Raw genomic sequence first — 22,787 nt, forward strand, 5'->3', positions numbered from 1 at the left:
GAATCTTTGGGGATGCAGTTATAGAGAGGCCTGGTTCTATTTAATTCTTGGACGGGAACATATATATATATATATATATAGGTGACTGATTGCAATGAAAGTTGCATTGACAGTGTCCACGGCTGCACTCTTTTGTAGAGGTCCAACTGTGGTGATGAATTTGAAACATTATTCATCAACTATCACCCTAACTTGTATAACTGGTCTGAATGTTTCTCTTACATATACCGATCTGCATCTAGTAGGAACACCTGTGATATGATGCTCTATTCACTTCATCAGTGTCCTACATTCTACTAACAGTTATCACTGTCAACCCAAAATGTGTCCAAGATGTGGAAACCATTAAAAGCCGGGGTCCGGGGTCACCGGTCCCAGTCGGGTCCAGGGCACCCAGTACTGGTGGTGGGGTGTGTGCGTGGTGTGGGTGTGCGTGTGCGTCTGCGTTTCTTGTTTGTTTTTGCTGTTGTTTTTATTTATTTTATTTTATTTGTTTAATGGAAAGATGGGGAAGAGAGAGAGAGAGCAAAAGAGAGAGAGTGACAGAGAGAAGACCCTGTGTCGAAAATGTTTTTTGGGTATTTTTGATAACGTAAATTTTAGCTCCAAGCAATCAGAAGTAGTCGTTATCTGAGATGTAAATATCATATAATGATATTTAGAAAGAACTTTTATGATAAAAGTTGACATTTAGTAAACTGGCCGTGAGAACATGATTTTCATTACAAGAATGTGAGACTCACATCAAAAACATGAGAGTTGACAGGTTTGCTGTCTATGGTAAGGAGGCACCAGTCTGTTACACTCCCTTCCTGGTGCCAGACTGGTAGGTCAGTTAACTACGGGATCAGCATCACTGAGATGAGCTATACCCCATGAAACAGACATATCAACACAATGCTGCAGTGTTGGGGAACCTGAACCTGTGTCGGGAGTGGAATCAAAATACCTCAGCCCCATATTGGCCAGATATTTGTTTACCCAGTCAACATGCGTAACAATAAGGTGACATTATTTGGAAACTTGTCAAATATTACGAATATAAATAAATGTGATAAGAGGTCCTTCTCCTCCTCCATGTTGACAGAGCATGTGCACACGAAGCACCTTCTCTCTGTACACCAACATCCCACTCCCATCTGTCTCTTCTATATAGCAGTGTATTTGTATATAACTAGGTACAACAGCAGCCAGCATTCACTGACTTGTCTTTCAGTACTTACCATAACTCAACATATTGAAAAAGATCTTGGATCTTTTGTTCGATTCTTATTTTACTTTTATTAATAATGAAGTTACAAGTAAGAACTGCATGTAATATTGTTTTCCTAAACTGTCCATACAATTTGCATACTTTGTCAAATTCATGCTAAAATTCAGCATCATTTCTCACTAATAAATGGGACATGTATTTCAGTTAGTGGCTTGCAAACCCTGACCAAATAAATCTGGCCAACTGACATGCTAGACATTTCATCAAACTCTGGTATTACCCTTGAGGAAATGCTTGTTACTAGACTCGTCTACTTGGTTGGGACAGAATGTATTTAAGAGAGGTTGGTACCGCCATATAGCTGGAATACTGCGGAATAGCGGGGCGTTAAACAACAACCAAACCGAACCAAACTCAGTTTTTGAGTGCAACAGTATATTGTGTGTTTGAACAACTGATGACTTAACAATGTGATAAATGAACAAATCAAAGCAAGGGCTATTTATATTAAACAATAGCAATAGTTATATCCTAACATAGTTGAGTCTGGAGCAAGCAGACCAATGGCTGAAAGTATGAGCACCTACTCACACCATCACATCCGGCCATCCATGTAATGATGTCACCTTAAGGGGCGGTGGGGTAGCCTAGTGGTTAAAGTGTCTGCTTGTCACGCTGAAAGACCTGGGTTCGATTTTCAACATGGGTACAATATGTGAACCCCATTTCTGATGTCCCCGCCGTGATATTGCTGGAATATTGCTTAAAGTGGTGTAAACCATACTCACTCACTCACTCACTCACTATGGAACCTTCATGTAACTACAGCACCAACTGTAACCTGTAAGGGGGACACATAGTTGATTACATGTCACCCAACCACTGTGAATGTTTCTGGAAGTAACTGTGTGATGCTCCTTTTTCTGAGGATCAATAGGATACCTGGACCCAAAGATCATGTTAAAAAGAGAATATTGACATATTTGGATGCAGAGACTAAATATTAGCCTACTAACCTCAGTATCAGCTGTAAAATCAACCAGTAAATTTCCATCCACTGCTCCCTTGCTTTCAATAGTTGGGCTAGGCCCAAAAGGGTCGAACTCATCTGCAGCCCCAGAGCCCTGGGTTGTTCCATTTGTCTCAGAGGGGGTAGACTCCCCGAAATCTAACAGTGAGTCAAACTGAGACATCCTTTCTGCACTGATATCGTCACCTTTTGTATCTGAAATAAACAAATACTTTCATTAAACATGGCGTATAGGAACCCTTTAAAAGCAATCAGAGATGTCCACCCCGCTGTTCAGACGTCAGATTAACAGTGTCTTGGGACAAAAACTGCATTGTGTTTTGTATTATGAAATCCCATTAAAAACATAATGAATATTCATGCCTGGCCTCATTTGGTATGACCATGCATTCAGCTGTGGTCTATCAACAAGCTCCACCAAGACAGACACCCAGATACATACAGGCCATCTTCACCACAGGACATAGTTACACACAGTGACCTTTTCATAAGATGACATTGTGTGGCTACACTACCAGAGTCAGAAACAGTGTGTTAACAACTTCAATCCAATCTCAATATCCAGCTATGTGTAGCTTTTTTGTCTAATATCAATCTAGCAATTTTAAAAATACAATGAAAAGAACATTTGTTTCTGGAGTGATGTAATTTTGAAATAATCTCAACGGAAACCAGATGAAATTTAAACACATTTTTTATGCCAGTTTGAAAGTTTGCCAATTTTATTCCATGTACCAATATATTTTGCCTGCCCCTCCAAGAATAGGAAGAGTCTGCACAATTAGCATCAGTATGAGGTCATGCTGACTATGTGGCTGGGCACTGCAGCTGAGCTCCTTCCTCCTGGCGCTCCAACTCTCCTAGTCTGTCTCACAGTCCCTCAACCATATTATTTTCCCTACAGCCTTGCCCTCCCTGCAATGCTAAAGCCCTAAATGAAGCAATTTCTGGTCTGCCTTGGTCTCCTTTTCAATTTAAATGGGTTTATTTGAGACAATCAAAATTATATATATTCAGAGACATAGCGTTAGTTTATAACTCTCCTCTACTGAACAAGTCACAAACATAATCCCACCTCCCTGATTTCGTTCAGGGCCTTGAGGTAGACTCACAACTCATCTCTGACATGAACATACTTTACAGAAAAAAAGCTCATAGATAAAAATAGAATATAACAAAAAGGAGCCCTGAGACTTTCTTCATTTTCCTGAAGCTGTGGAAATCTAGACTTGCCACATTTTCTAGACTTGCGTGGGCTTTCTTGGATATATTTGCTTCAGGGTCTATATGACAGACTACGACTTGATGGTATATTCCACAGCATTGTCCTGGCCACAGTGTTTACTCACAGAAAGATGACAGGCTGCTCATACAGTGTGTAACATCTACACAATGACATTTTTAGCTTTGGATACAGCAATATCTAGTTCCAGGAAGCAGTTTGCTCACATTTATAGATCAGATTGATTGAAGAGTATTACACATTTTACCTGACACTTAAACAGCTGGCTAATCTGTCAAATATTTGTCAGTTTCAACCCTCTAAGATGACAACATAGGAAATAGTGATGGGTGTAGGAATGAATTTCATATTGCAGTTTATAGCTATAATGATTCATATTTTGTGATATGCACTACAATATATTGCATTATATTGGGGTTTTTCACTGAAATTGATAATGAAATTGAATATAAAAACATCCCCCTCATTTTATTTAGAACTTGATATTTTGGAGGATGTTGCTTTGAACACAACAGCTGCAGCAAATGATAAATTATATTACGGAAATGGGTTGCAAACAGAATTTCTCTTTGATCACATAAAGCAGTTGCCAATGTCAGCTTGACTTGTTAATGGTTGTCACACTTATAAAGTTTTCAAACAAGATCAAAATATGATCAAAACAAGATAAAAAAAGCAGTATACTGGTATTTACCAAATGGGTTGTGATACTTATTCAGCAATATTTCATGCTGAGGAATTCCGGTATATTGGTAATCCCAATCAACTGACCACTTAGGGACGAATACCATACTTATATACTACAGTCACACATATAAAACCTATATCTAACCAGGTACACATGTACATGTATATGGAAGTATAGCATACTGATATACTACAGTCACACATATAAAACCTATATCTAACCAGGAACACATGTACATGTATATGGAAGTATACCATACTGATATACTACAGTCACACACATGTACATGTATATGGAAGTATACCATACTGATATACTACAGTCACACATATAAAACCTATATCTAATATACTACAGTCACACATATAAAACCTATATCTAACCAGGTACACATGTACATGTATATGGAAGTATAGCATACTTATATTGTTATACAGGATTCATCACAACAATATTAATATATATTTATATCAAATAACGTTACTATTTCCACCTATGTATCTCACCTCATATAGACTCCTTCCAGTTCAAAATTTACATATTTATCCTCTGTCTGTATTTAAGGAAAGAGCGAGTAACAGACAACTGAAGACCAATTCATTTGACTTTCACTATCAGTAAAATGTTTCACACAAACTATTTTGCAAAATTCTAACTGAAGATTTGTATGAAAATACCTTTACAGGATGATGCCTTTCAAGTGTATATATGCACAAGCGTTTCAGCTGATCCACCCCTCTCATTAGGCCAGTGTAATGTACACCCTGCATCTGTGCTCCATGTCACAGTGAGTGTGTCATGTACATATAGACATTACTGTACTCATGCATGTACATACAGACATTACTGCATGTACATATCATGGCTAAAGAAATCAACAACTGACGTGTTATTGGTCAAATCAAATTGCACTATGCAAACACAGACACAAATCTGATTCATCACACACACATAACTTGTCGGATGTTTTTGAGATATTTACCTGGAATAAATCTATATCATATAGGGGCATGTATCAAAATGATTTAAGACAGAGTGAGGGCAGTACCTACCAAAAGATACATGAGAAAGTTGACCGGTAGCCATGTATACTGCCTGCTGAAGTGAAGTGGTCAGTGAGATATCAACACCTCTCGTTAACCTGTCGTCACATATAGGTCAGTGACATGTCACTCTGTACACCACGGTTCCTGTATTGTCTCTATCACACACCAGGTGTAAGCCCAGGCTCTCACAGGTTCAGTACTAACTCGTGACAATACAGTAACACGGAATATACATTCACTACCTCATAATGTACAGTAATTCTCATAAAATATAGTCCATAGTTACAAAAGATTGATTTTCAGCATCTTGCATCTAAAGAAAGGAAGACTATTTCATTCATAGTTCTCTGAAATATAATTCTTTTGACTATAGTTTACACTTCAGAACTTTAACCCAGACACGATACATTTGTCGCAGTAAATGAAATGATTCCAAATGGTGACGGTATATTCTTGGTGAAGCCGAGTACGCTCCTGCACGTCTATGAGGTGGATTTCTCCCCCTGTCCACACACTACAACAATACGGAGGGTATAAGTATGTTATATGTAGCATTATACAGGGATCAGCAAGCAAACACAAAACCATGCTGGACCTTGCCACAATCACATCATGTTTACTTATGCAACAATACTAACCTCAGAGAAAACCATCCAATGTCCTTACACACGCTAGACGTCCACCCTAACCAAGTGACGAAGCACTATTTTGAAGACTGTTTGCTCCAAGGAATAAAGTGAAATCAATATATAGGAGAGAAGGCCTGACATCTAATACAGCCTCAAGTTGACACAAGTGTCACTGAATGCAACAGACATGTGTGTGCTCAAGTTGACATCAACATGCTTCTGACCTACATTACATCGACCAAGACAATCCATATACTAGTAGGTGACATCCATAAACACTCTTACTATGCCTTGTCACAAGATCAACTTTCATGAATATTCATTAATTTGTTTGTTTACACAAATCAGTCTTATTAACATTGTTTTCTTTAAATGTTCATAAAAAGTACATAAAGCAGACTACGGCCAAATATAGTTATTACTATATTGTTATATTGTTGAGGAAAGACCTATTATGGGACATATTACTGAAACATTCATATTTTTATAGCTATTTCCAGAGACCTCCCTGAGATTAAAAAGGTGAATTTCATCTAAAGTTTGGTGACCCGTGAAGGTCCGGGTTAGAATGAACCTTCAGTAACCCATGCTTGTCGTAAGAGGCGACTAACGGGATCAGGTGGTCAGGCTCGCTGGCTTGGTTGACACATGTCATCGGTTCCCAATTGCGCAGATTGATGCTCATGATGTTGATCACTGGATTGTCTGGTCCAGACTCGATTATTTACAGACCGCCGCCATATAGCTGGAATATTGCTGAGTGCGTCATAAAACTAAACTCACTCACTCACTCTAATGTTTGGCTCTTAAACAGGTATCTGTTTGAGGAGACATCTTTACCAGGCAAATGTTATACAGATGTGGTTGTATGTGGCTAGGTAATGGCTACATGCAGCTCATTATACTTACAAATCTACAGTTACACAAACATATATGGCTGAGTTGTTTTCCAGACATCCTTGTATGTCTGTTGAGTATGGCTGGACCTTGTCTTGTCTCAGAGCCAGGAAATAGGGTAAGGAATTATCAAAAATAGATTCTAGTTAGTGTACTTGCCATAGTTATTGATCTGCTTGTGTAAGCAGTTCTGCAGTATTTGGACAGCAATAAGCATGTTACATCGCCTTTTGAACCATCCTCAACTGACTAGCAAGTGGCGCTACCTGGTTGTGCTAGCCACACCGAACACCACCTAGCTCAATTATCCCCAGAGAACACAGAACACCATCCAGCTCTGCTAGCCATTAAGAACACCACCTAGCTCAATTATCCCCAGGGAACACCATCTAGCCCCATTAGCCACACAGAACACGACCTAGCTCTATTATCCCCAGAAAACACCATCTAGCCCCACTAGCCACACAGAACACCATCCAGCTCTGCTAGCCATTAAGAACACCACCTAGCTCAATTATCCCTAGAGACGTTATCTAGCCCCACTAGCCACACAGAACACCATCCAGCTCTGCTAGCCATTAAGAACACCACCTAGCTCAATTATCCCCAGAGCCCCACTAGCCACACACAGAACACCATCCAGCTCTGCTAGCCAGTATCCTAGCTCTATTATCCCCAGAGAACACCATCTAGCCACCATTAGCCAATTATCACAGAAAACACCACCTAGCTCAATTATCCCCAGAGAACACCACCTAGCTCAATTATCCCCAGAAAACACCACTTAGATCTATTATCCCCAGAAAACACTATCTAGCCCCACTAGCCACACAGAACACCATCCAGCTCGGCTAGCCACACAGAACACCATCCAGCTCTGCTAGCCATTAAGAACACCACCTAGCTCTATTATCCCCAGAAAACACCATCTAGCCCCATTAGCCACACAGAACACCATCCAGCTCTGCTAGCCATTAAGAACACCACCTAGCTCTATTATCCCCAGAAAACACCATCTAGCCCCACTAGCCACACAGAACACCATCCAGCTCTGCTAGCCAGTAAGAACACCACCTAGCTCTATTATCCCCAGAGAACACCATCTAGCCCCACTAGCCACACAGAACACCCAAGACTCTGCTAACCCACTATAACACCACCTGACCCTGCTATCCCAAGGAAACCAACCGGCTCTTCTAGCCCCTTGTAATACTAAGAAGCTCTGCTAGTTCCAAGGAACAACATCAAAACATGACCTCACTTTGCTGAGCTCAAACAACAGCACATACAGTTTGGAACACCCCTCATCTCAGAAGTAATTTCTAAGAAAGCAATTGAAAAGAGACAAATCAAGACCTCTAACATTCTCAGTGATTGGTAAAATGACCAAGCTTGTTACACATCGTTTGCTAGAGCACCAACTACACCCAAAACAGTAATAGATACTGTGATAATTTGGTTAAAGCAATCCACACCACAAGGATTACTGACGGGGGAAAAAGCTTGCTTTGATGACTAGAGTCTTGATGTAACTTCAGTTATCCTGGGTTTGATGGTAACCCACTGCAGCTGGCAAGGGGCTTAACCCCTGGTCTGCTCACAACCCGGCCCTGTGAGGCACAGGCCTGAGCCCAGACAATACTCTGCACATGTTACAACATAAGAGGAAGTATAAGTGTAGCAAATAACCCTGCTACAGCCTTGATGTTCACAGTCATACACAGGTTTGATATAATGGTGTTGCACAATCACAGCTTTACTGTAGTAAAACACTTACTGGTGACTACTGACGCTATCATATGCTAAAACCACTCAGTTTTAGTCAATGTAGTATGTATGTCTGTGTTACCATCTACATTGTCTGTTTGTATCCAAACTGCTGATACTCTATGTTCATCATCATTAATGATCATTGTCACTTTATCTTCATCACCTTTTTCATCATCCTTCATAGACTGACTGACTGACTGACTGAGTTTGGTTTTGCACCGCTTTTACAAATATTACAGCAACATCACGGCTGGGGACACCACAAATGGGCTTCACACAATGTACCCATGTGGGGATTCGAACCCGGGTCTTTGGCGTGACGAGCCAACGCTTTTACCACTAGGCTACCCCACCTCCCCTTCATCCTTCAAAGAGGTGGTGGGGTGGTTAAAGTGTTCACTCCCAGCATAAGGCCTGAGTTTGATTTCCCACATGGGTACAATGTGTGAAGACTGTTTCTGGTGTTCCCCACTGTAATATTGCTGCAATATTGGTGTAAGCAGTGTAAAACCCAACTCACTCAATCATCTTTCATCTCTCATCTAAAATATAAATTTTATCACACCATATTGTTAAAAGTTAAAACAAAATGTCCAACATGCACGTTGAACACACCATCTAGAACATGAACTGACAGTAACAAAACGCCTTATTGGGGCAGTGGGGTATCATTGTGGTTAAAGCATTCACCATGACGAGGACCCGAGAACAATTCCCCACACGGATGTTAATGTGTGAAGCCCAGTTGTGGTGTCCTCCGCTGTGATATTGTTGGAGTAGTGCCAAATGTGGCATAAAACAACACTCACTCACTCACTCAGACAATACTCATGACCTTGACATGTCAGCTAGCGAACTTAGCGAACTCATCATGGACACTAAGTTGTGAGGCAAACAGTCCTGACAATGGCCAGCAGCAATTGTATGAACTCTGAAAACATAAAAACCCATTCACTCTGGCTTAAAATATCTCTTTTCCTTCCATCTTCTGAACCATTTCATAATACACTTAGTTGTCGAGTATCTTCTTGGCTTTAGTGGTGCCCACGTGTAGGTGAGGCAAATACCTGAGTGTGACGAATCCTCATAGAAGGTGGAGGATTCCAGATACTGCCCTGACTTATCAAGGCAGGATGGTGTGGAGTTTGGGAGATGCTTGGCTCCTGAATCCGTCCATGCCATTCTGCCCACCTCTGTACCTCCCTCATCATTGTAACATGTTCCAAGAAACAGTGACATTTACAGTTACTGGTTCTTAAAATGGTTGTATCTAAATATAAAGTCACATAAAAACTGTCATCTGCAATGTCAATTATACACCAGAGTGGACATAATTGCAACAAAATGTTTTTGTATATAATTCATACATTCACCAAGCTGTTAGACCATGCAATATGATTTTTAGATCTCATTTTAGAAGAACAAGTCAATTCTGTCACAGTAAGGATAGTGGATAATGGATAGTTGAGTTGACCTATACTTAGAGTGCAAGCTTCATTGTGTCGCCTTTAAGAAGATCCGGGAAGTGTGTGAGGCTTTGGAAAAAGGAAATGGCAGTAGGTGATCTTGGGTGAAATAGGTTCGGCTAAACATAAGTTGGTAGCCTACTGTAAACCAATTAATCTGAGATGAAGCACAAGCTAACAGATGGAATGGACAAGTCAACCCTACCCTAAAGATAACATCCCTCCCCTACAGACAATCACTTTGTACAATCCCCTTGTACAATACACTGTCCTACATGACACACATTTCCTGGAAAAAACCCCACAAAATATCATTTGATTTAGGCTGCTGGAAATTGACTCCAAATTTGAAGATGATGGACTTGCGTTGCCATGGTTACATAAGCAAATTGGATTACTGCTGCAGCATGCAGGGCTGACACCAGGTGGCCAGCACTCAATGGACTCCTCACAGGGAATGGAGTGTGGAGTTTACATCAAGCTCCTGACTCAGCAGGATCACATTGGATCAATATGTCCAATAAAACAGTGTAAAGTCTTCCAGGCTAAAGCAGCTTCAGGAACCCGACACGACAGTCCTGATGATAAGTACACAACTGACATGCAACAGGAAGATATGTATCATATACATCATACAGTTTGTTGGAAGAAATATCCCTATCACATATAAGTTTCAATCACAAATCAATTTCACCCAACATGTTCATCTTCTTAGATGCATAAATCATACTTAATCACGTCTTCCATATCTTTCAAATTTCTTATGCAATATTCCAGCAATGGTTGCAAATTGAACGATTAGGGACCTATTGTATGCTATTGCCCCAATTTGTCTTAATCCTATAACAACCTGAAAATACATTTTAAAACCGAACTTTAACCATGACTCAAACTATGAAATATATGGAGTAGTTTCAAAGTGAATAGACAGAGACAATTTCTGTAGACAGGAGACAATCCATCAAATCCGATTCTCTATAAAATGGTCTGTTCAGACTACTTGAACCAATCAGAATCACTGACACAAACATCCAGTTTACTGCCATAGTCTGCGATATAATAGCCATTCTCCATCATGTTGACATCAATCTCACTGGCCCAGCATCCTCTACAAAATGGTGTATGACTCACATGAACACCACCATCCATCAAGACACAGGACAGATCTAATGCTACTGTCATGCAACTATTAAAGTTGTATTGTGATTCTGTTGTTGGCAAACAAACCCCGTTGGCCATTTGATTCTTAATATGTTTTGTAAGACAAAGAGTTTAATCAGTTTTTTATGTCCCCAATAATGAATGATGTTGCCTGTTGATATCACTGTTTATTACCCATGCATGTTGATATCACTGTTTATTACCCATAGGGCTAGTAATAACTGAGTTATTGCTTATCACTTGGGAAAATATCCTGTCTCATTAACAGCATATAGTTTACATTATCTGTATAGCATTGTTGACATCCTTCCAATCTTATTGTGAATATTAACGTTGGAATGATACCACACTAGCAACACAACCTGAGTTGATGGTTGTCTACATCATTCAACAACTGATGGCGATCAGATCAGTTCAATTTCTAATGGGTGGTTCATAAGGATAAAGATGTTTCTGTAATAAAGATGTGTATTTTACTGACTTTACAAAACTTGTGTAAGCATTTTGTATTAACTTTGTTTTCACACAAAAAACACAAGAATTTAGACACTCATTTGTAAAGTCAGTTAGACACACATGTGGAGCAATGTCGGCTCTAGTGAATGATTACATGTGTGCCAATACATGAAGCCATTATACACTTAACAGCAACTGTTGTTTCAACTGTTGTCTCAAACTGTTGTCTCAAACTTATCCATTTAATAAAGGATAACACTTCAATTTACATTTGTTGCTGAAAAATGTTATATTTATTCACACAAAATTCAAACCTTTTACAGTCAATAATAGTTTCAGAAATTGAAGACTTTTGCTGCGCTGCCTACTTAATATATGAAGTGCGAATTTAACCAAATTCAAAAAATGAGGCTAAATGTTAGTGTTTTGACAGAAATAACAATTAGTATCAGTAACAGACAAAAACAAATAGTCACAGACAAAAGAACTCGTAACTGACAATTAACAGAAAAGAGAAATGCAATATTACCAAGTATTGGTCCTATCTTTAATCCTGGCCCTGGGAATGTTGTATTGTACAAGGAGTTGAACAGAGGTAGATAATCCTGAGTGGCGCTGTCTATGTCTGTGGTGTGTGTGTAGTTGAGGTGCGTGTGTTGTGGTGTAGAGCAGCGTGTTATAGATGAGAAACCAGGGTGTGAGAGAAGCTTCCATTCATCATGGTTCTACACCATGTGAGTCACACACGGAAGCTGTAGTTACCTCTCAAGCAAGTGGGTAACAGGGAAATTGATACAGTTATATGAAATTGACATAATGATCTACTTGATTGGCTGGTGTGTGCTAGTACAGGACTGTTTACACAGATAAAGAACACAGATATGGTTGTTGAGCTGTCAGCCATAGTCAACCTGGGGTGCACTGGCTGAAACTGACATTTGTCAGTTGCATAACATCATTACCGCATATCATTCCACAGACTTACTGGAGGTAATCACACCAGAAGAATGATAAATGTAAACATACCAGATATTTTATTGGGCAAAGTTCCATGTAGAAACAGTGACAATATTCTATAAACTACATAAGGCCGGACCAATTATATTTTTTGTTTTACAGATCCATCGGTCGTAGTTTTTCAAGGTTAAGAAAAAAAAGAAGAATTTCACCCGCTCAAAAAATAAAATCCTAATGTTTTTATTGACCAAAAATGTAAACTACATGAACATTTCTTTTAGATTGCTTCATATATTGCCATAAGCAAAATTAGTATTTAAAAGGAATACTACTTTGACTGATGATTTATTATATCTTGTTTCCCTCCTGCCTTAGGTTTTCTGAGGGCAAAAAATCATAAAACAAGAAATGAAATTGGTCTGGCCTAAATATGATATATAATAAGTCTGAGTAACCATACATATAATAATACAAATGTGTATAATGACCTCGGACAATCTAGAGATGTTCTAGATTTGTTTGAAGCTGTATATATGATAGCAAATTATTTCCATGCTATCTGGTACATTATTTGTAAACAAGAGGCTAAATATTTATGTGGTGGTAAGGCTTTGAAAGTAACTACTTTGAGAAGGAAGGGAATTAAATATATTAGTCACTGGTACCAAGAACACATAGTGGGTGGGAAAGATGTCTAACCTGAACCTATATACAGCACACATTGTAGTTCATGACACCTTAGTAATAAATACTTCCTTATATACAAGGGGCGGTGGGGTAGCCTAATGGTTAAAGCGTTGGCTTGTCACGCCGAAGACCCGGGTTCGAATCCCCACATGGGCATAATGTGTGAAGCCCATTTCTGGTGTCCCCCGCCGTGATGTTGCTGGAAAATTGCTAAAAGCGGCGTAAAACCAAACTCAGTAAGTCAGTCAGTCAGTCCTTATATACAAACTGATATCACTGCCCATTTTATGTTAACCAAGAAATATGTTCATATGGGTCACCACTGGAATGTACGGTCAAGATATACAAGTCCCGAACTCTCCTTCAAAAATATCTTACAGAGAACAGTTTTGAAACCGTAAAAAATCAACAGTAAGAAAAGTGTCCAATTAAAGCCAGTAAAATGTTCTTAGTTAACTCTGTCTTGAGTCAGTGTACACAACAAACACTCCAGTATTCTGAATCAGCTTCCAGGAATGTGAAACAGACAAACTTTAATTTATCCTGACAACCAATTCTTCTGCTGCCTGGATTTAGACCTTCTTATCCAAACTGTCAATGCTTTCTGCCATCAAGAATCCCTATCAAGACTGCAGGAATGCTGATACATTTAAACATGTTCAAGCTGTGATGCTGAAGAAATGCATCTGGCTGGTGGTAAGGAGATGCTGTTCTCCTACCAGCTACTTAATGACACTCAGTATTGGTGTTAAGCTTCTATATTAAACATGATTACAGACCTTATTGTTAACTTTATGAACATATGTTGTTTGGGGCATTTCAGTTGAAAGGGTTTACGAGCCTTCAAACAATGATCTCAATTATTGTCTAATAGCTATTACAGACAACTGAAGCTGTGCATAAATTATACCAATTTCTTGTGTTTAGACTCAATTAGGACATGGAAATGTACTTAAGCCTTGTGTACATTTAATCTTTGCACAGTGTAACACATCTCCAATTGAAGTGCAGCAATGTTCGAAGATCCAGATGAAAGTGTTGTTCTCTGTGCACTAGGAAATGATGGAGTTGAGGCTGAAGGGAGGCCGTTGAGCAATCCATGTGAATGTGCTCTGATTGCAGCAGCAGCAGCTAGATGGGCAGTGATGGGGTCGGCTGGTGGAAGGTCAACATTACATCACCAGTAGGCAGCAGCAGCTAGATGGGCAGTGATGGGGTCGGCTGGTGGAAGGTCAACATTACATCACCAGTAGGCAGCAGCAGCTAGATGGGCAGTGATGGGGTCAGCTGGTGGGAGGTCAACATTACATCACCAGTAGGCAGTAGCTGCTAGGATGGGCAGTGATCACCAGGGTCAGCTGGTGGGGGAGGTCAAGGCATTACATCACCACCAGGCAGCAGCAGCTAGATGGGCAGTGATGGGGTCCGGCTGGTGGAAGGTCAACATTACATCACCAGTAGGCAGCAGCAGCTAGATGGGCAGTGATGGGGTCGGCTGGTGGAAGGTCAACATTACATCACCAGTAGGCAGCAGCAGCTAGATGGGCAGTGATGGGGTCGGCTGGTGGAAGGTCAACATTACATCACCAGTAGGCAGCAGCAGCTAGATGGGCAGTGATGGGGTCGGCTGGTGGAAGGTCAACATTACATCACCAGTAGGCAGCAGCAGCTAGATGGGCAGTGATGGGGTCGGCTGGTGGAAGGTCAACATTACATCACCAGTAGGCAGCAGCAGCTAGATGGGCAGTGATGGGGTCGGCTGGTGGAAGGTCAACATTACATCCCCAGTAGGCAGTAGCTGCAAGATGGTGCAGTGATAGAGATGGTTGATGGACTGCTGGACAACCAGAACTAATATATAATACATTGTAGAGCACCTGATATCCCTCTCATAGATGCTCAGTGTACCTGGACAAATTATGTGCAAAGTGCAGACATGTTTATCCCTGTTAACCCAAGCTGCCTGTGAGGTGTTAGCAGGTTAACAGTCATATGACCATATTATCCCATTCACTGCTGGGTGAACAGAAGCAATTTTGAACAAACTTGCTTGCCTAACATGAGACCTTGGTTGTGGGGCAGGACAAGTCTGTCTCACAGTCCCTGAACCACATTATTTTCCCTACTGCCAAGCCCTAAATTGAGCAAGTCTAGATTTCCTCAGGTTCTGAATCTCTGGTCTCCCTAGGGCTCCTTTTCAATTTAAATGGGCTTGTTTGTTACTATCAAAATTATATATATTCAGTGACTATAAGCATTTGTCTAGGGCAGGACTGAAGTCCTAGAAACTCTTAGGTGTCAAGCTGCCAAACACTGTGAGACCAGAATTATGTCACAAGTAGGAGCAGCAAGATGGGGCAGTGCTGGGATCAGCTGCTGGAATAGTCTGTCGTACAGACCCTGAAGCAAATATATCCAAGAAAGCCCACACAAGTCTAGAAAATGTGGCAAATCTAGATTTCCTCAGCTTCTGAAAATGAAGAAAGTCTCAGGGCTCCTTTTCATTATATCTTTTTTTTTTTTACTATGAACTTTTTTCAGTAAAATATGTTCATTTCAGAGACTAGTTGTTAGTCTACTGCTGGAAGGGAACTGTTTTCTACACAGATAGATGTGAAATAGAAAGGGATATTTTTATGAGATCTCAGATAGGAAAACTTATTAGGTGACATGTGAAATAGAAAAAAATCATTGGCTGAGATATAAATCAGTAACATTTACTGAGTGAGGGAAAGGGAACTTGATTGATATACACGTGGTAAGAGCTGATGATAGATACAAGGTAGCAGCACAGAGTGTTAACACTAAGGATGGTCTCACATTCCCACTCATGGAAGTTAGTAACATTTCAGTCAAGTTACAAATCTGACAATGACTATGCTAGTGATTAATTTCTCTGAATTGTAAGATTAGGGAATCAGTCAGAAATGTCCACATATTTCCCATATGACTGTCCCAATGAGATACTTGTGGTCACATGTATAAAATGTCACTATCTTAAGAAAGAGACACCTCCAGCTCCCTTCCACAGACAGCTCCTGTCAATAGTCTGCTCAAGTCAAGTCAGCTCCTGTCCCCAATGATCCCTGTCCACAACCTGTCCACAACCTGCTCCTGTCACCAATCATCCCTGTCCACAACCTGCTCCTGTCACCAATCATCCCTGTCCACAACCTGTCCACAACCTGCTCCTGTCCACAACCAGCTCCTGTCGCCAATCATCCCTGTCCACAACCTGTCCACAACCAGCTCCTGTCACCAATCATCCCTGTCCACAACCTGTCCACAACCAGCTCCTGTCCATAATCATTCCTGTCCACAACCTGTCCACAACCAGCTCCTGTCCACAATCATCCCCTGTCCACAACCTGCTCCTGTCACCAATCATCCCTGTCCACAACCAGCTCCTGTCACCAATCATCCCTGTCCACAACCAGCTCATGTCGCCTATCATCCCTGTCCACAACATATCGACAACCAGCTCATGTCGCCAATCATCCCTGTCAACAACCTATCCACAACCAGCTCCTGTCGACAATCATCCCCTGTCCACAACCTGCTCCTGTCACCAATCATCCCTGTCCACAATCATCCCCTGTCCACAACCTGCTCCTGTCACCAATCATCCCTGTCCACAATCATCCCCTGTCCACAACCAGCTCCTGTCACCAATCATCCCTGTCCACAACCAGCTCCTGTCACCAATCATCCCTATCCACAACCTGTTCCTGTCCACAATCATCCCTGTCCAGAACCAGCTCCTGTCACCAATCAGCAACCAGCTCCTGTCACCAATCAGCAACCAGCTCCTGTCACCAATCAGTCTCCCATCCTAGCCTGTGGTCACAGGGCCAGGTGGATCACTGCCTGGTATTACTCAGCCACACATTATAAACCGTTCCAGATGCTCACAATAAATCCAGGCCTTCTCAACTGATTAAATTAAGAGACCAGCTCTCCACAGATAAAAGCACTACAGCTGTGTCAGCATTTCATTTCTCAGTAATAACTTGCAATTACCATGGTCATATTCTGTTTGCTGATCTGTACAGCACTTTGATGATAACTTTATGCTAACAGAAAAAAATTCTGTGAAACTGCTCTAAACCAATTCACAGATAGTGTTTATCTGCAGCAAAGACAATGGGCTCTCTTTAGATATGTTACAAAGCATTCTTTCTTCAGTTTTGAAACTTTGAAACTTAATCTCCTCAAATATCCAGTCTCATCAATACACAGCAGAAGGAAAGATCATATTCTGTTGAAGATAGTCTTTCAATTTGGTACCAAATCATTTGGAATCATGTGTTTCAGGCAAGAATATGTAAATTTGTGAAGATACCAATTGATAAGGTTGCTCCTGTGAGTATTTCCATCAGAAACATATCTGAATAAATCCGTCATAAAAACAGAGATGAATGTTATCCATCTATCTCAATATGTTTGCAAAAAAAATGAGAGCTGTATTGTTTCAATTGTGCTTAATGTTGATGATTTAAGGAGACGTAATCGCTGCCTGACTCAGCGAGGTGCAGCCATCTTGGCTGACGACCTGCATTCTTTATATGTGATACAGAATGAAAGTCTGTATCATCTCATCAGTGCATTGCTGCACGGGATCGGCCATTGCAACGTAAATGCTCATCTTAAAATATACACATTTCCCTTCAGACACAGATATCAGACGATCATAAAAGAATATAATTTTTGTTTATCAGAAGAAATATTACAAGACTACTGTAATTTTTGAATGGACAAAGATCTATATTAATTGCACACTCATCACTTAATGGAAGGGGGGGGGGGGAGAGAGAGGGATTGTAGGATAGATTTTTAATTAAAATTAATCCAGGATGATGCATGATTTTGTGCACGCTTCAAATTTCACACAAGATGTATATCTATGAATCCTAGTAAATCTTCTCTTGGTGTACCCGAATTAGCATTGATACAGGTCTCAAGACTCAGCCAGATGCTGTTATCATTAGAATCAGTTCGTTCTGTCACAGTTTAAGAACTGTTCCCAGGAGTGCTGGCTCCACTTTCCAGATGGAGATCCAACAGCCGTAACATGACACCAGCATGATGTAGTTGTGGACTTGCATGAAAACATTCAATAAGAACATGATGTAAACCATTCAAGAGTTGAGGCAGTTTCCTAACAAAGTTGTCTTGTCTTAACAATATAATTTATGAACATGTCGACAATACTTCCCTATTTTTTAAATTGCAGTAAAAAGTATTGAGACTGAACAGAAATTACATGGTTTGTTATTTGTTTGAAATACAAACTAAATTTTCATCCTAAAATAGGATTGACTGGATAGAAATTAATTGAACTGGTTTAAACAGGATTGTATTTTGTTTGAAATCTAAACCAACCCATTTAACACCGGTTACAACCATTTTCACATGCCCCAAGCCTTTGAATTAGGTCAGCTCAGACATGTCATTGTGTTTCTGATAGTGCTGATATCCTCCCCTGTTTCATCCAGTATGCTCATGACAACAGTTTCATATGACTTGAAACAAAGATACATGGTCACCATGACCATGAGATGACGATACGGCTCTTATATCACATCTGCATATATGCATCACTATGAAAGTCATTTCTTATCTTACTTCCCCTTCAGATAAATTTAACTTGATACATTTCCTGCTTAAAATATCACAGGGTCCATCAACACATTAAATCTAATCTTGCATTAAATTAAGCGATAAGGGACCATTCATTATTTATGGCTAGGGGGGTGATGATGATTTTAAGGTGGGGGTCACAAATTTTGATCTGGGGATGTGGGGGGGGTCATCAATTTTGTACTCATGTACTAGTGGGGGGGTCATCAAATTTGTACAAACATATGGAAGGGGGTCATTGATTTTGTACATGACATGCAGGAGAATCACTTACTTTGTACATAAATTTGGGTGGGGGATCAGTCACATTGTACATGCTTCATCATCACACACCCCACCACCTCCCCCAGCCATAAATTATGAACAGTCCCTAACATAGATTTGAAGTGCATACAACACAAACGTCAAAATTTCCAATAATAAATTCACAAAGGGGGATAATTCAGCTATGGATAGACATATTCTAGGCATCAACCATTTGTATGTTTTATACTTGTATAATAAACTATGTAGAAACATTCTACACATTAAAAACATCCGACAGCTGAAACACCATCAGTAACTTGAATATGTCCACCATCTTGCAGGCCAACATTGACTGGTGCTGGTACAGTGGGACAGAAACAGGTCTCACAATGACTGTCATTGATTTGTGTGTGTTTCTATTGTAGCAACTCTCTTTATTAAGAACTCAGTCAAATGGTTTATGCTCTCTAATGTGCGGCCATACAGGTTATTTGTCAGGTGTGATTGGCCTCACAATTGTAAAGAAAGCGTGAAAACGTGTTGTATGCAAATACAAAAAATTGACAATGCCAGGGATTTCTCTCAGTGGTTTCATGTGCAAATGTGTTTGCATTACTCAATGGACAATCTTTATAGTTCAAAATGTTTCTAGTTCCTGTTATGTTTTGAACCACTAGCTGTAACATTTTATTACAGATATGTCGCTGATAAATGGATGATATGTTCACTGCAGTCAGTTGGGTGTTTTTTTTTAACATGAACTGTGTACCAGGAAGATATCCCCACAGCCATTGGGCCAGAAACATGGCTGTAGGAATGCTGTCCCAGGGAGAGGCCATGCTATTGTTTATCTTGGTGAATGTTTTTATGCTATCTGTCAGCTGGAAGGTCCTGCTGGAGTGCTAAACAACACATTAGCACATTGGAGTCATTTATTTATGTCAAAACATATCTCCACACAGCTACATCATGGTTAAACAGAGATAGCATTCATACTCCATGTGGTGGGGGAGTGCCTGAGACAATAACCTCTATATCGCCCTGCTGCCAGGTGGGTGGATGGTATACTGTCATGTGGGGTGTGTACAGTATTTCTGTACAGGGAAAGTATTGTCATGTTGTACGTACAGTATTTCTGTACAGGGACAGTACTGTCATGTGGTGTGTACAGTATTTCTGTACAGGGACAGTATTGTCATGTGGTGTGTACAGTATTTCTGTACAGGGAAAGTATTGCCATGTGGTGTGTACAGTATTTCTGTACAGGGACAGTAGTCATGTGGTGTGTACAGTATTTCTGTACAGGGACAGTAGTCATGTGGTGTGTACAGTATTTCTGTACAGGGACAGTATTGTCATGTGGTGTGTACAGTATTTCTGTACAGGGACAGTATTGCCATGAGGTGTGTACAGTATTTCTGTACAGGGACAGTATTGTCATGTGGTATGTACAGTATTTCTGTACAGGGACAGTAGTCATGTGGTGTGTACAGTATTTCTCTATAGGGACAGTATTGCCATGTGATGTGTACAGTATTTCTGTACAGACAAAGTACTGTCATGTGGTGTGTACAGTATTTCTGTACAGGGACAGTATTGCCATGAGGTGTGTACAGTATTTCTGTACAGGGACAGTAGTCATGTGGTATGTACAGTATTTCTGTATAGGGACAGTATTGTCATGTGGTATGTATAGTATTTCTGTACAGGGACAGTATTGCCATGTGGTGTGTACAGTATTTCTGTACAGACAAAGTACTGTCATGTGGTGTGTACAGTATTTCTGTACAGGAACAGTATTGTCATGCAGTATGTACATTATTTCTGTACAGGGACAGTATTGTCATGTGGTATGTACAGTATTTCTGTACAGGCAAAGTATGTCATGTGAAAAACAAATGCAGAATGGCTCCAAACAGGAAAGGCATCAATATGTGTAGTCTGTCTTTGAAACAGAACAGAAGTAACATAATGTTTATGATAAAATTGGTTATAAACAGAAATTTTGGTGAGCCGATTATGAATTTAGCCTAATGGGATATATTGATCAGTTATTAAATGTTTTACTGCTTGTGTTTTGAAGCAGACCATGCGTGTTACTTGTGGTGATGTGTGACCCAGGGGACAACCCAGGCTCAGAGTGATGTCATAATGACAAAACATGGCAGACACACTCACTGTAGCGCCAGACAACACCAATGTCAAGGTCACATTGAAAATGAGACAGCATTCCCTGTGGAGTTAATTACTGGAGATATTGTACTGGGGACAATCAGCATGAGGGAGGGAGGGAGGGTTGGGGGTTGTGTGTGTTTCTGATGGCAGGGGGAGGGAGAGCCAGGGAGGAAAACAAGACTGTGACATGCTAGTGTAAACAAACAACTAGTCTCTGAAAAGAACATGTTTTACCAAAAACCCAGTTCATAATAAAAAAAATATAATGAAAAGGGACCCTGAGACTTTCTTCATTTTCAGAAACTATGGAAATTTAAACTTGTCACATATTCTAGACTTGCATGAGCCTTCTTGGATATATATTTTTCAGGGTCTGTGACAGACTAAGCCAGTGGTACATAACAAGATGTCTGTGACAGACTAAGCCAGTGGTACATAACAAGATGTCTGTGACAGACTAAGCCAGTGGTACATAACAAGATGTCTGTGACAGACTAAGCCAGTGGTACATAACAAGATGTCTGTGACAGACTAAGCCAGTGGTACATAACAAGATGTCTGTGACAGACTAAGCCAGTGGTACATAACAAGATGTCTGTGACAGACTAAGCCAGTGGTACATAACAAGATGTCTGTGACAGACTAAGCCAGTGGTACATAACAAGATGTCTGTGACAGACTAAGCCAGTGGTACATAACAAGATGTCTGTGACAGACTAAGCCAGTGGTACATAACAAGATGTCTGTGACAGACTAAGCCAGTGGTACATAACAAGATGTCTGTGACAGACTAAGCCAGTGGTACATAACAAGATGTCTGTGACAGACTAAGCCAGTGGTACATAACAAGATGTCTGTGACAGACTAAGCCAGTGGTACATAACAAGATGTCTGTGACAGACTAAGCCAGTGGTACATAACAAGATGTCTGTGACAGACTAAGCCAGTGGTACATAACAAGATGTCTGTGACAGACTAAGCCAGTGGTACATAACAAGATGTCTGTGACAGACTAAGCCAGTGGTACATAACAAGATGTCTGTGACAGACTAAGCCAGTGGTACATAACAAGATGTCTGTGACAGACTAAGCCAGTGGTACATAACAAGATGTCTGTGACAGACTAAGCCAGTGGTACATAACAAGATGTCTGTGACAGACTAAGCCAGTGGTACATAACAAGATGTCTGTGACAGACTAAGCCAGTGGTACATAACAAGATGTCTGTGACAGACTAAGCCAGTGGTACATAACAAGATGTCTGTGACAGACTAAGCCAGTGGTACATAACAAGATGTCTGTGACAGACTAAGCCAGTGGTACATAACAAGATGTCTGTGACAGACTAAGCCAGTGGTACATAACAAGATGTCTGTGACAGACTAAGCCAGTGGTACATAACAAGATGTCTGTGACAGACTAAGCCAGTGGTACATAACAAGATGTCTGTGACAGACTAAGCCAGTGGTACATAACAAGATGT

General features: G+C 40.4%; 1 protein-coding gene and 1 long non-coding RNA gene across 2 annotated transcripts in view; one reads left to right on the plus strand and one right to left on the minus strand.

The window, feature by feature from the left end:
* Positions 1-22,787, plus strand: part of LOC124284878 — a 74,245-nt gene that overhangs the window by 36,422 nt on the left and 15,036 nt on the right. The window lies entirely within an intron of this gene.
* LOC124284876 overlaps positions 1-22,787 on the minus strand; it is a 44,980-nt gene that overhangs the window by 18,374 nt on the left and 3,819 nt on the right. Inside the window, exon 2 of the mRNA XM_046721000.1 lies at positions 2,230-2,438. Within this exon, the coding sequence (XP_046576956.1) occupies positions 2,230-2,406 (177 nt within the window). The 5' untranslated portion in view covers positions 2,407-2,438. The remainder of the gene's footprint in view (positions 1-2,229; positions 2,439-22,787) is intronic.

This window comes from Haliotis rubra, unplaced genomic scaffold (genome assembly GCF_003918875.1).
Source record: "Haliotis rubra isolate DU_JTF1 unplaced genomic scaffold, ASM391887v1 Scf347, whole genome shotgun sequence".
Taxonomy (NCBI): Eukaryota; Metazoa; Mollusca; class Gastropoda; order Lepetellida; family Haliotidae; genus Haliotis; species Haliotis rubra.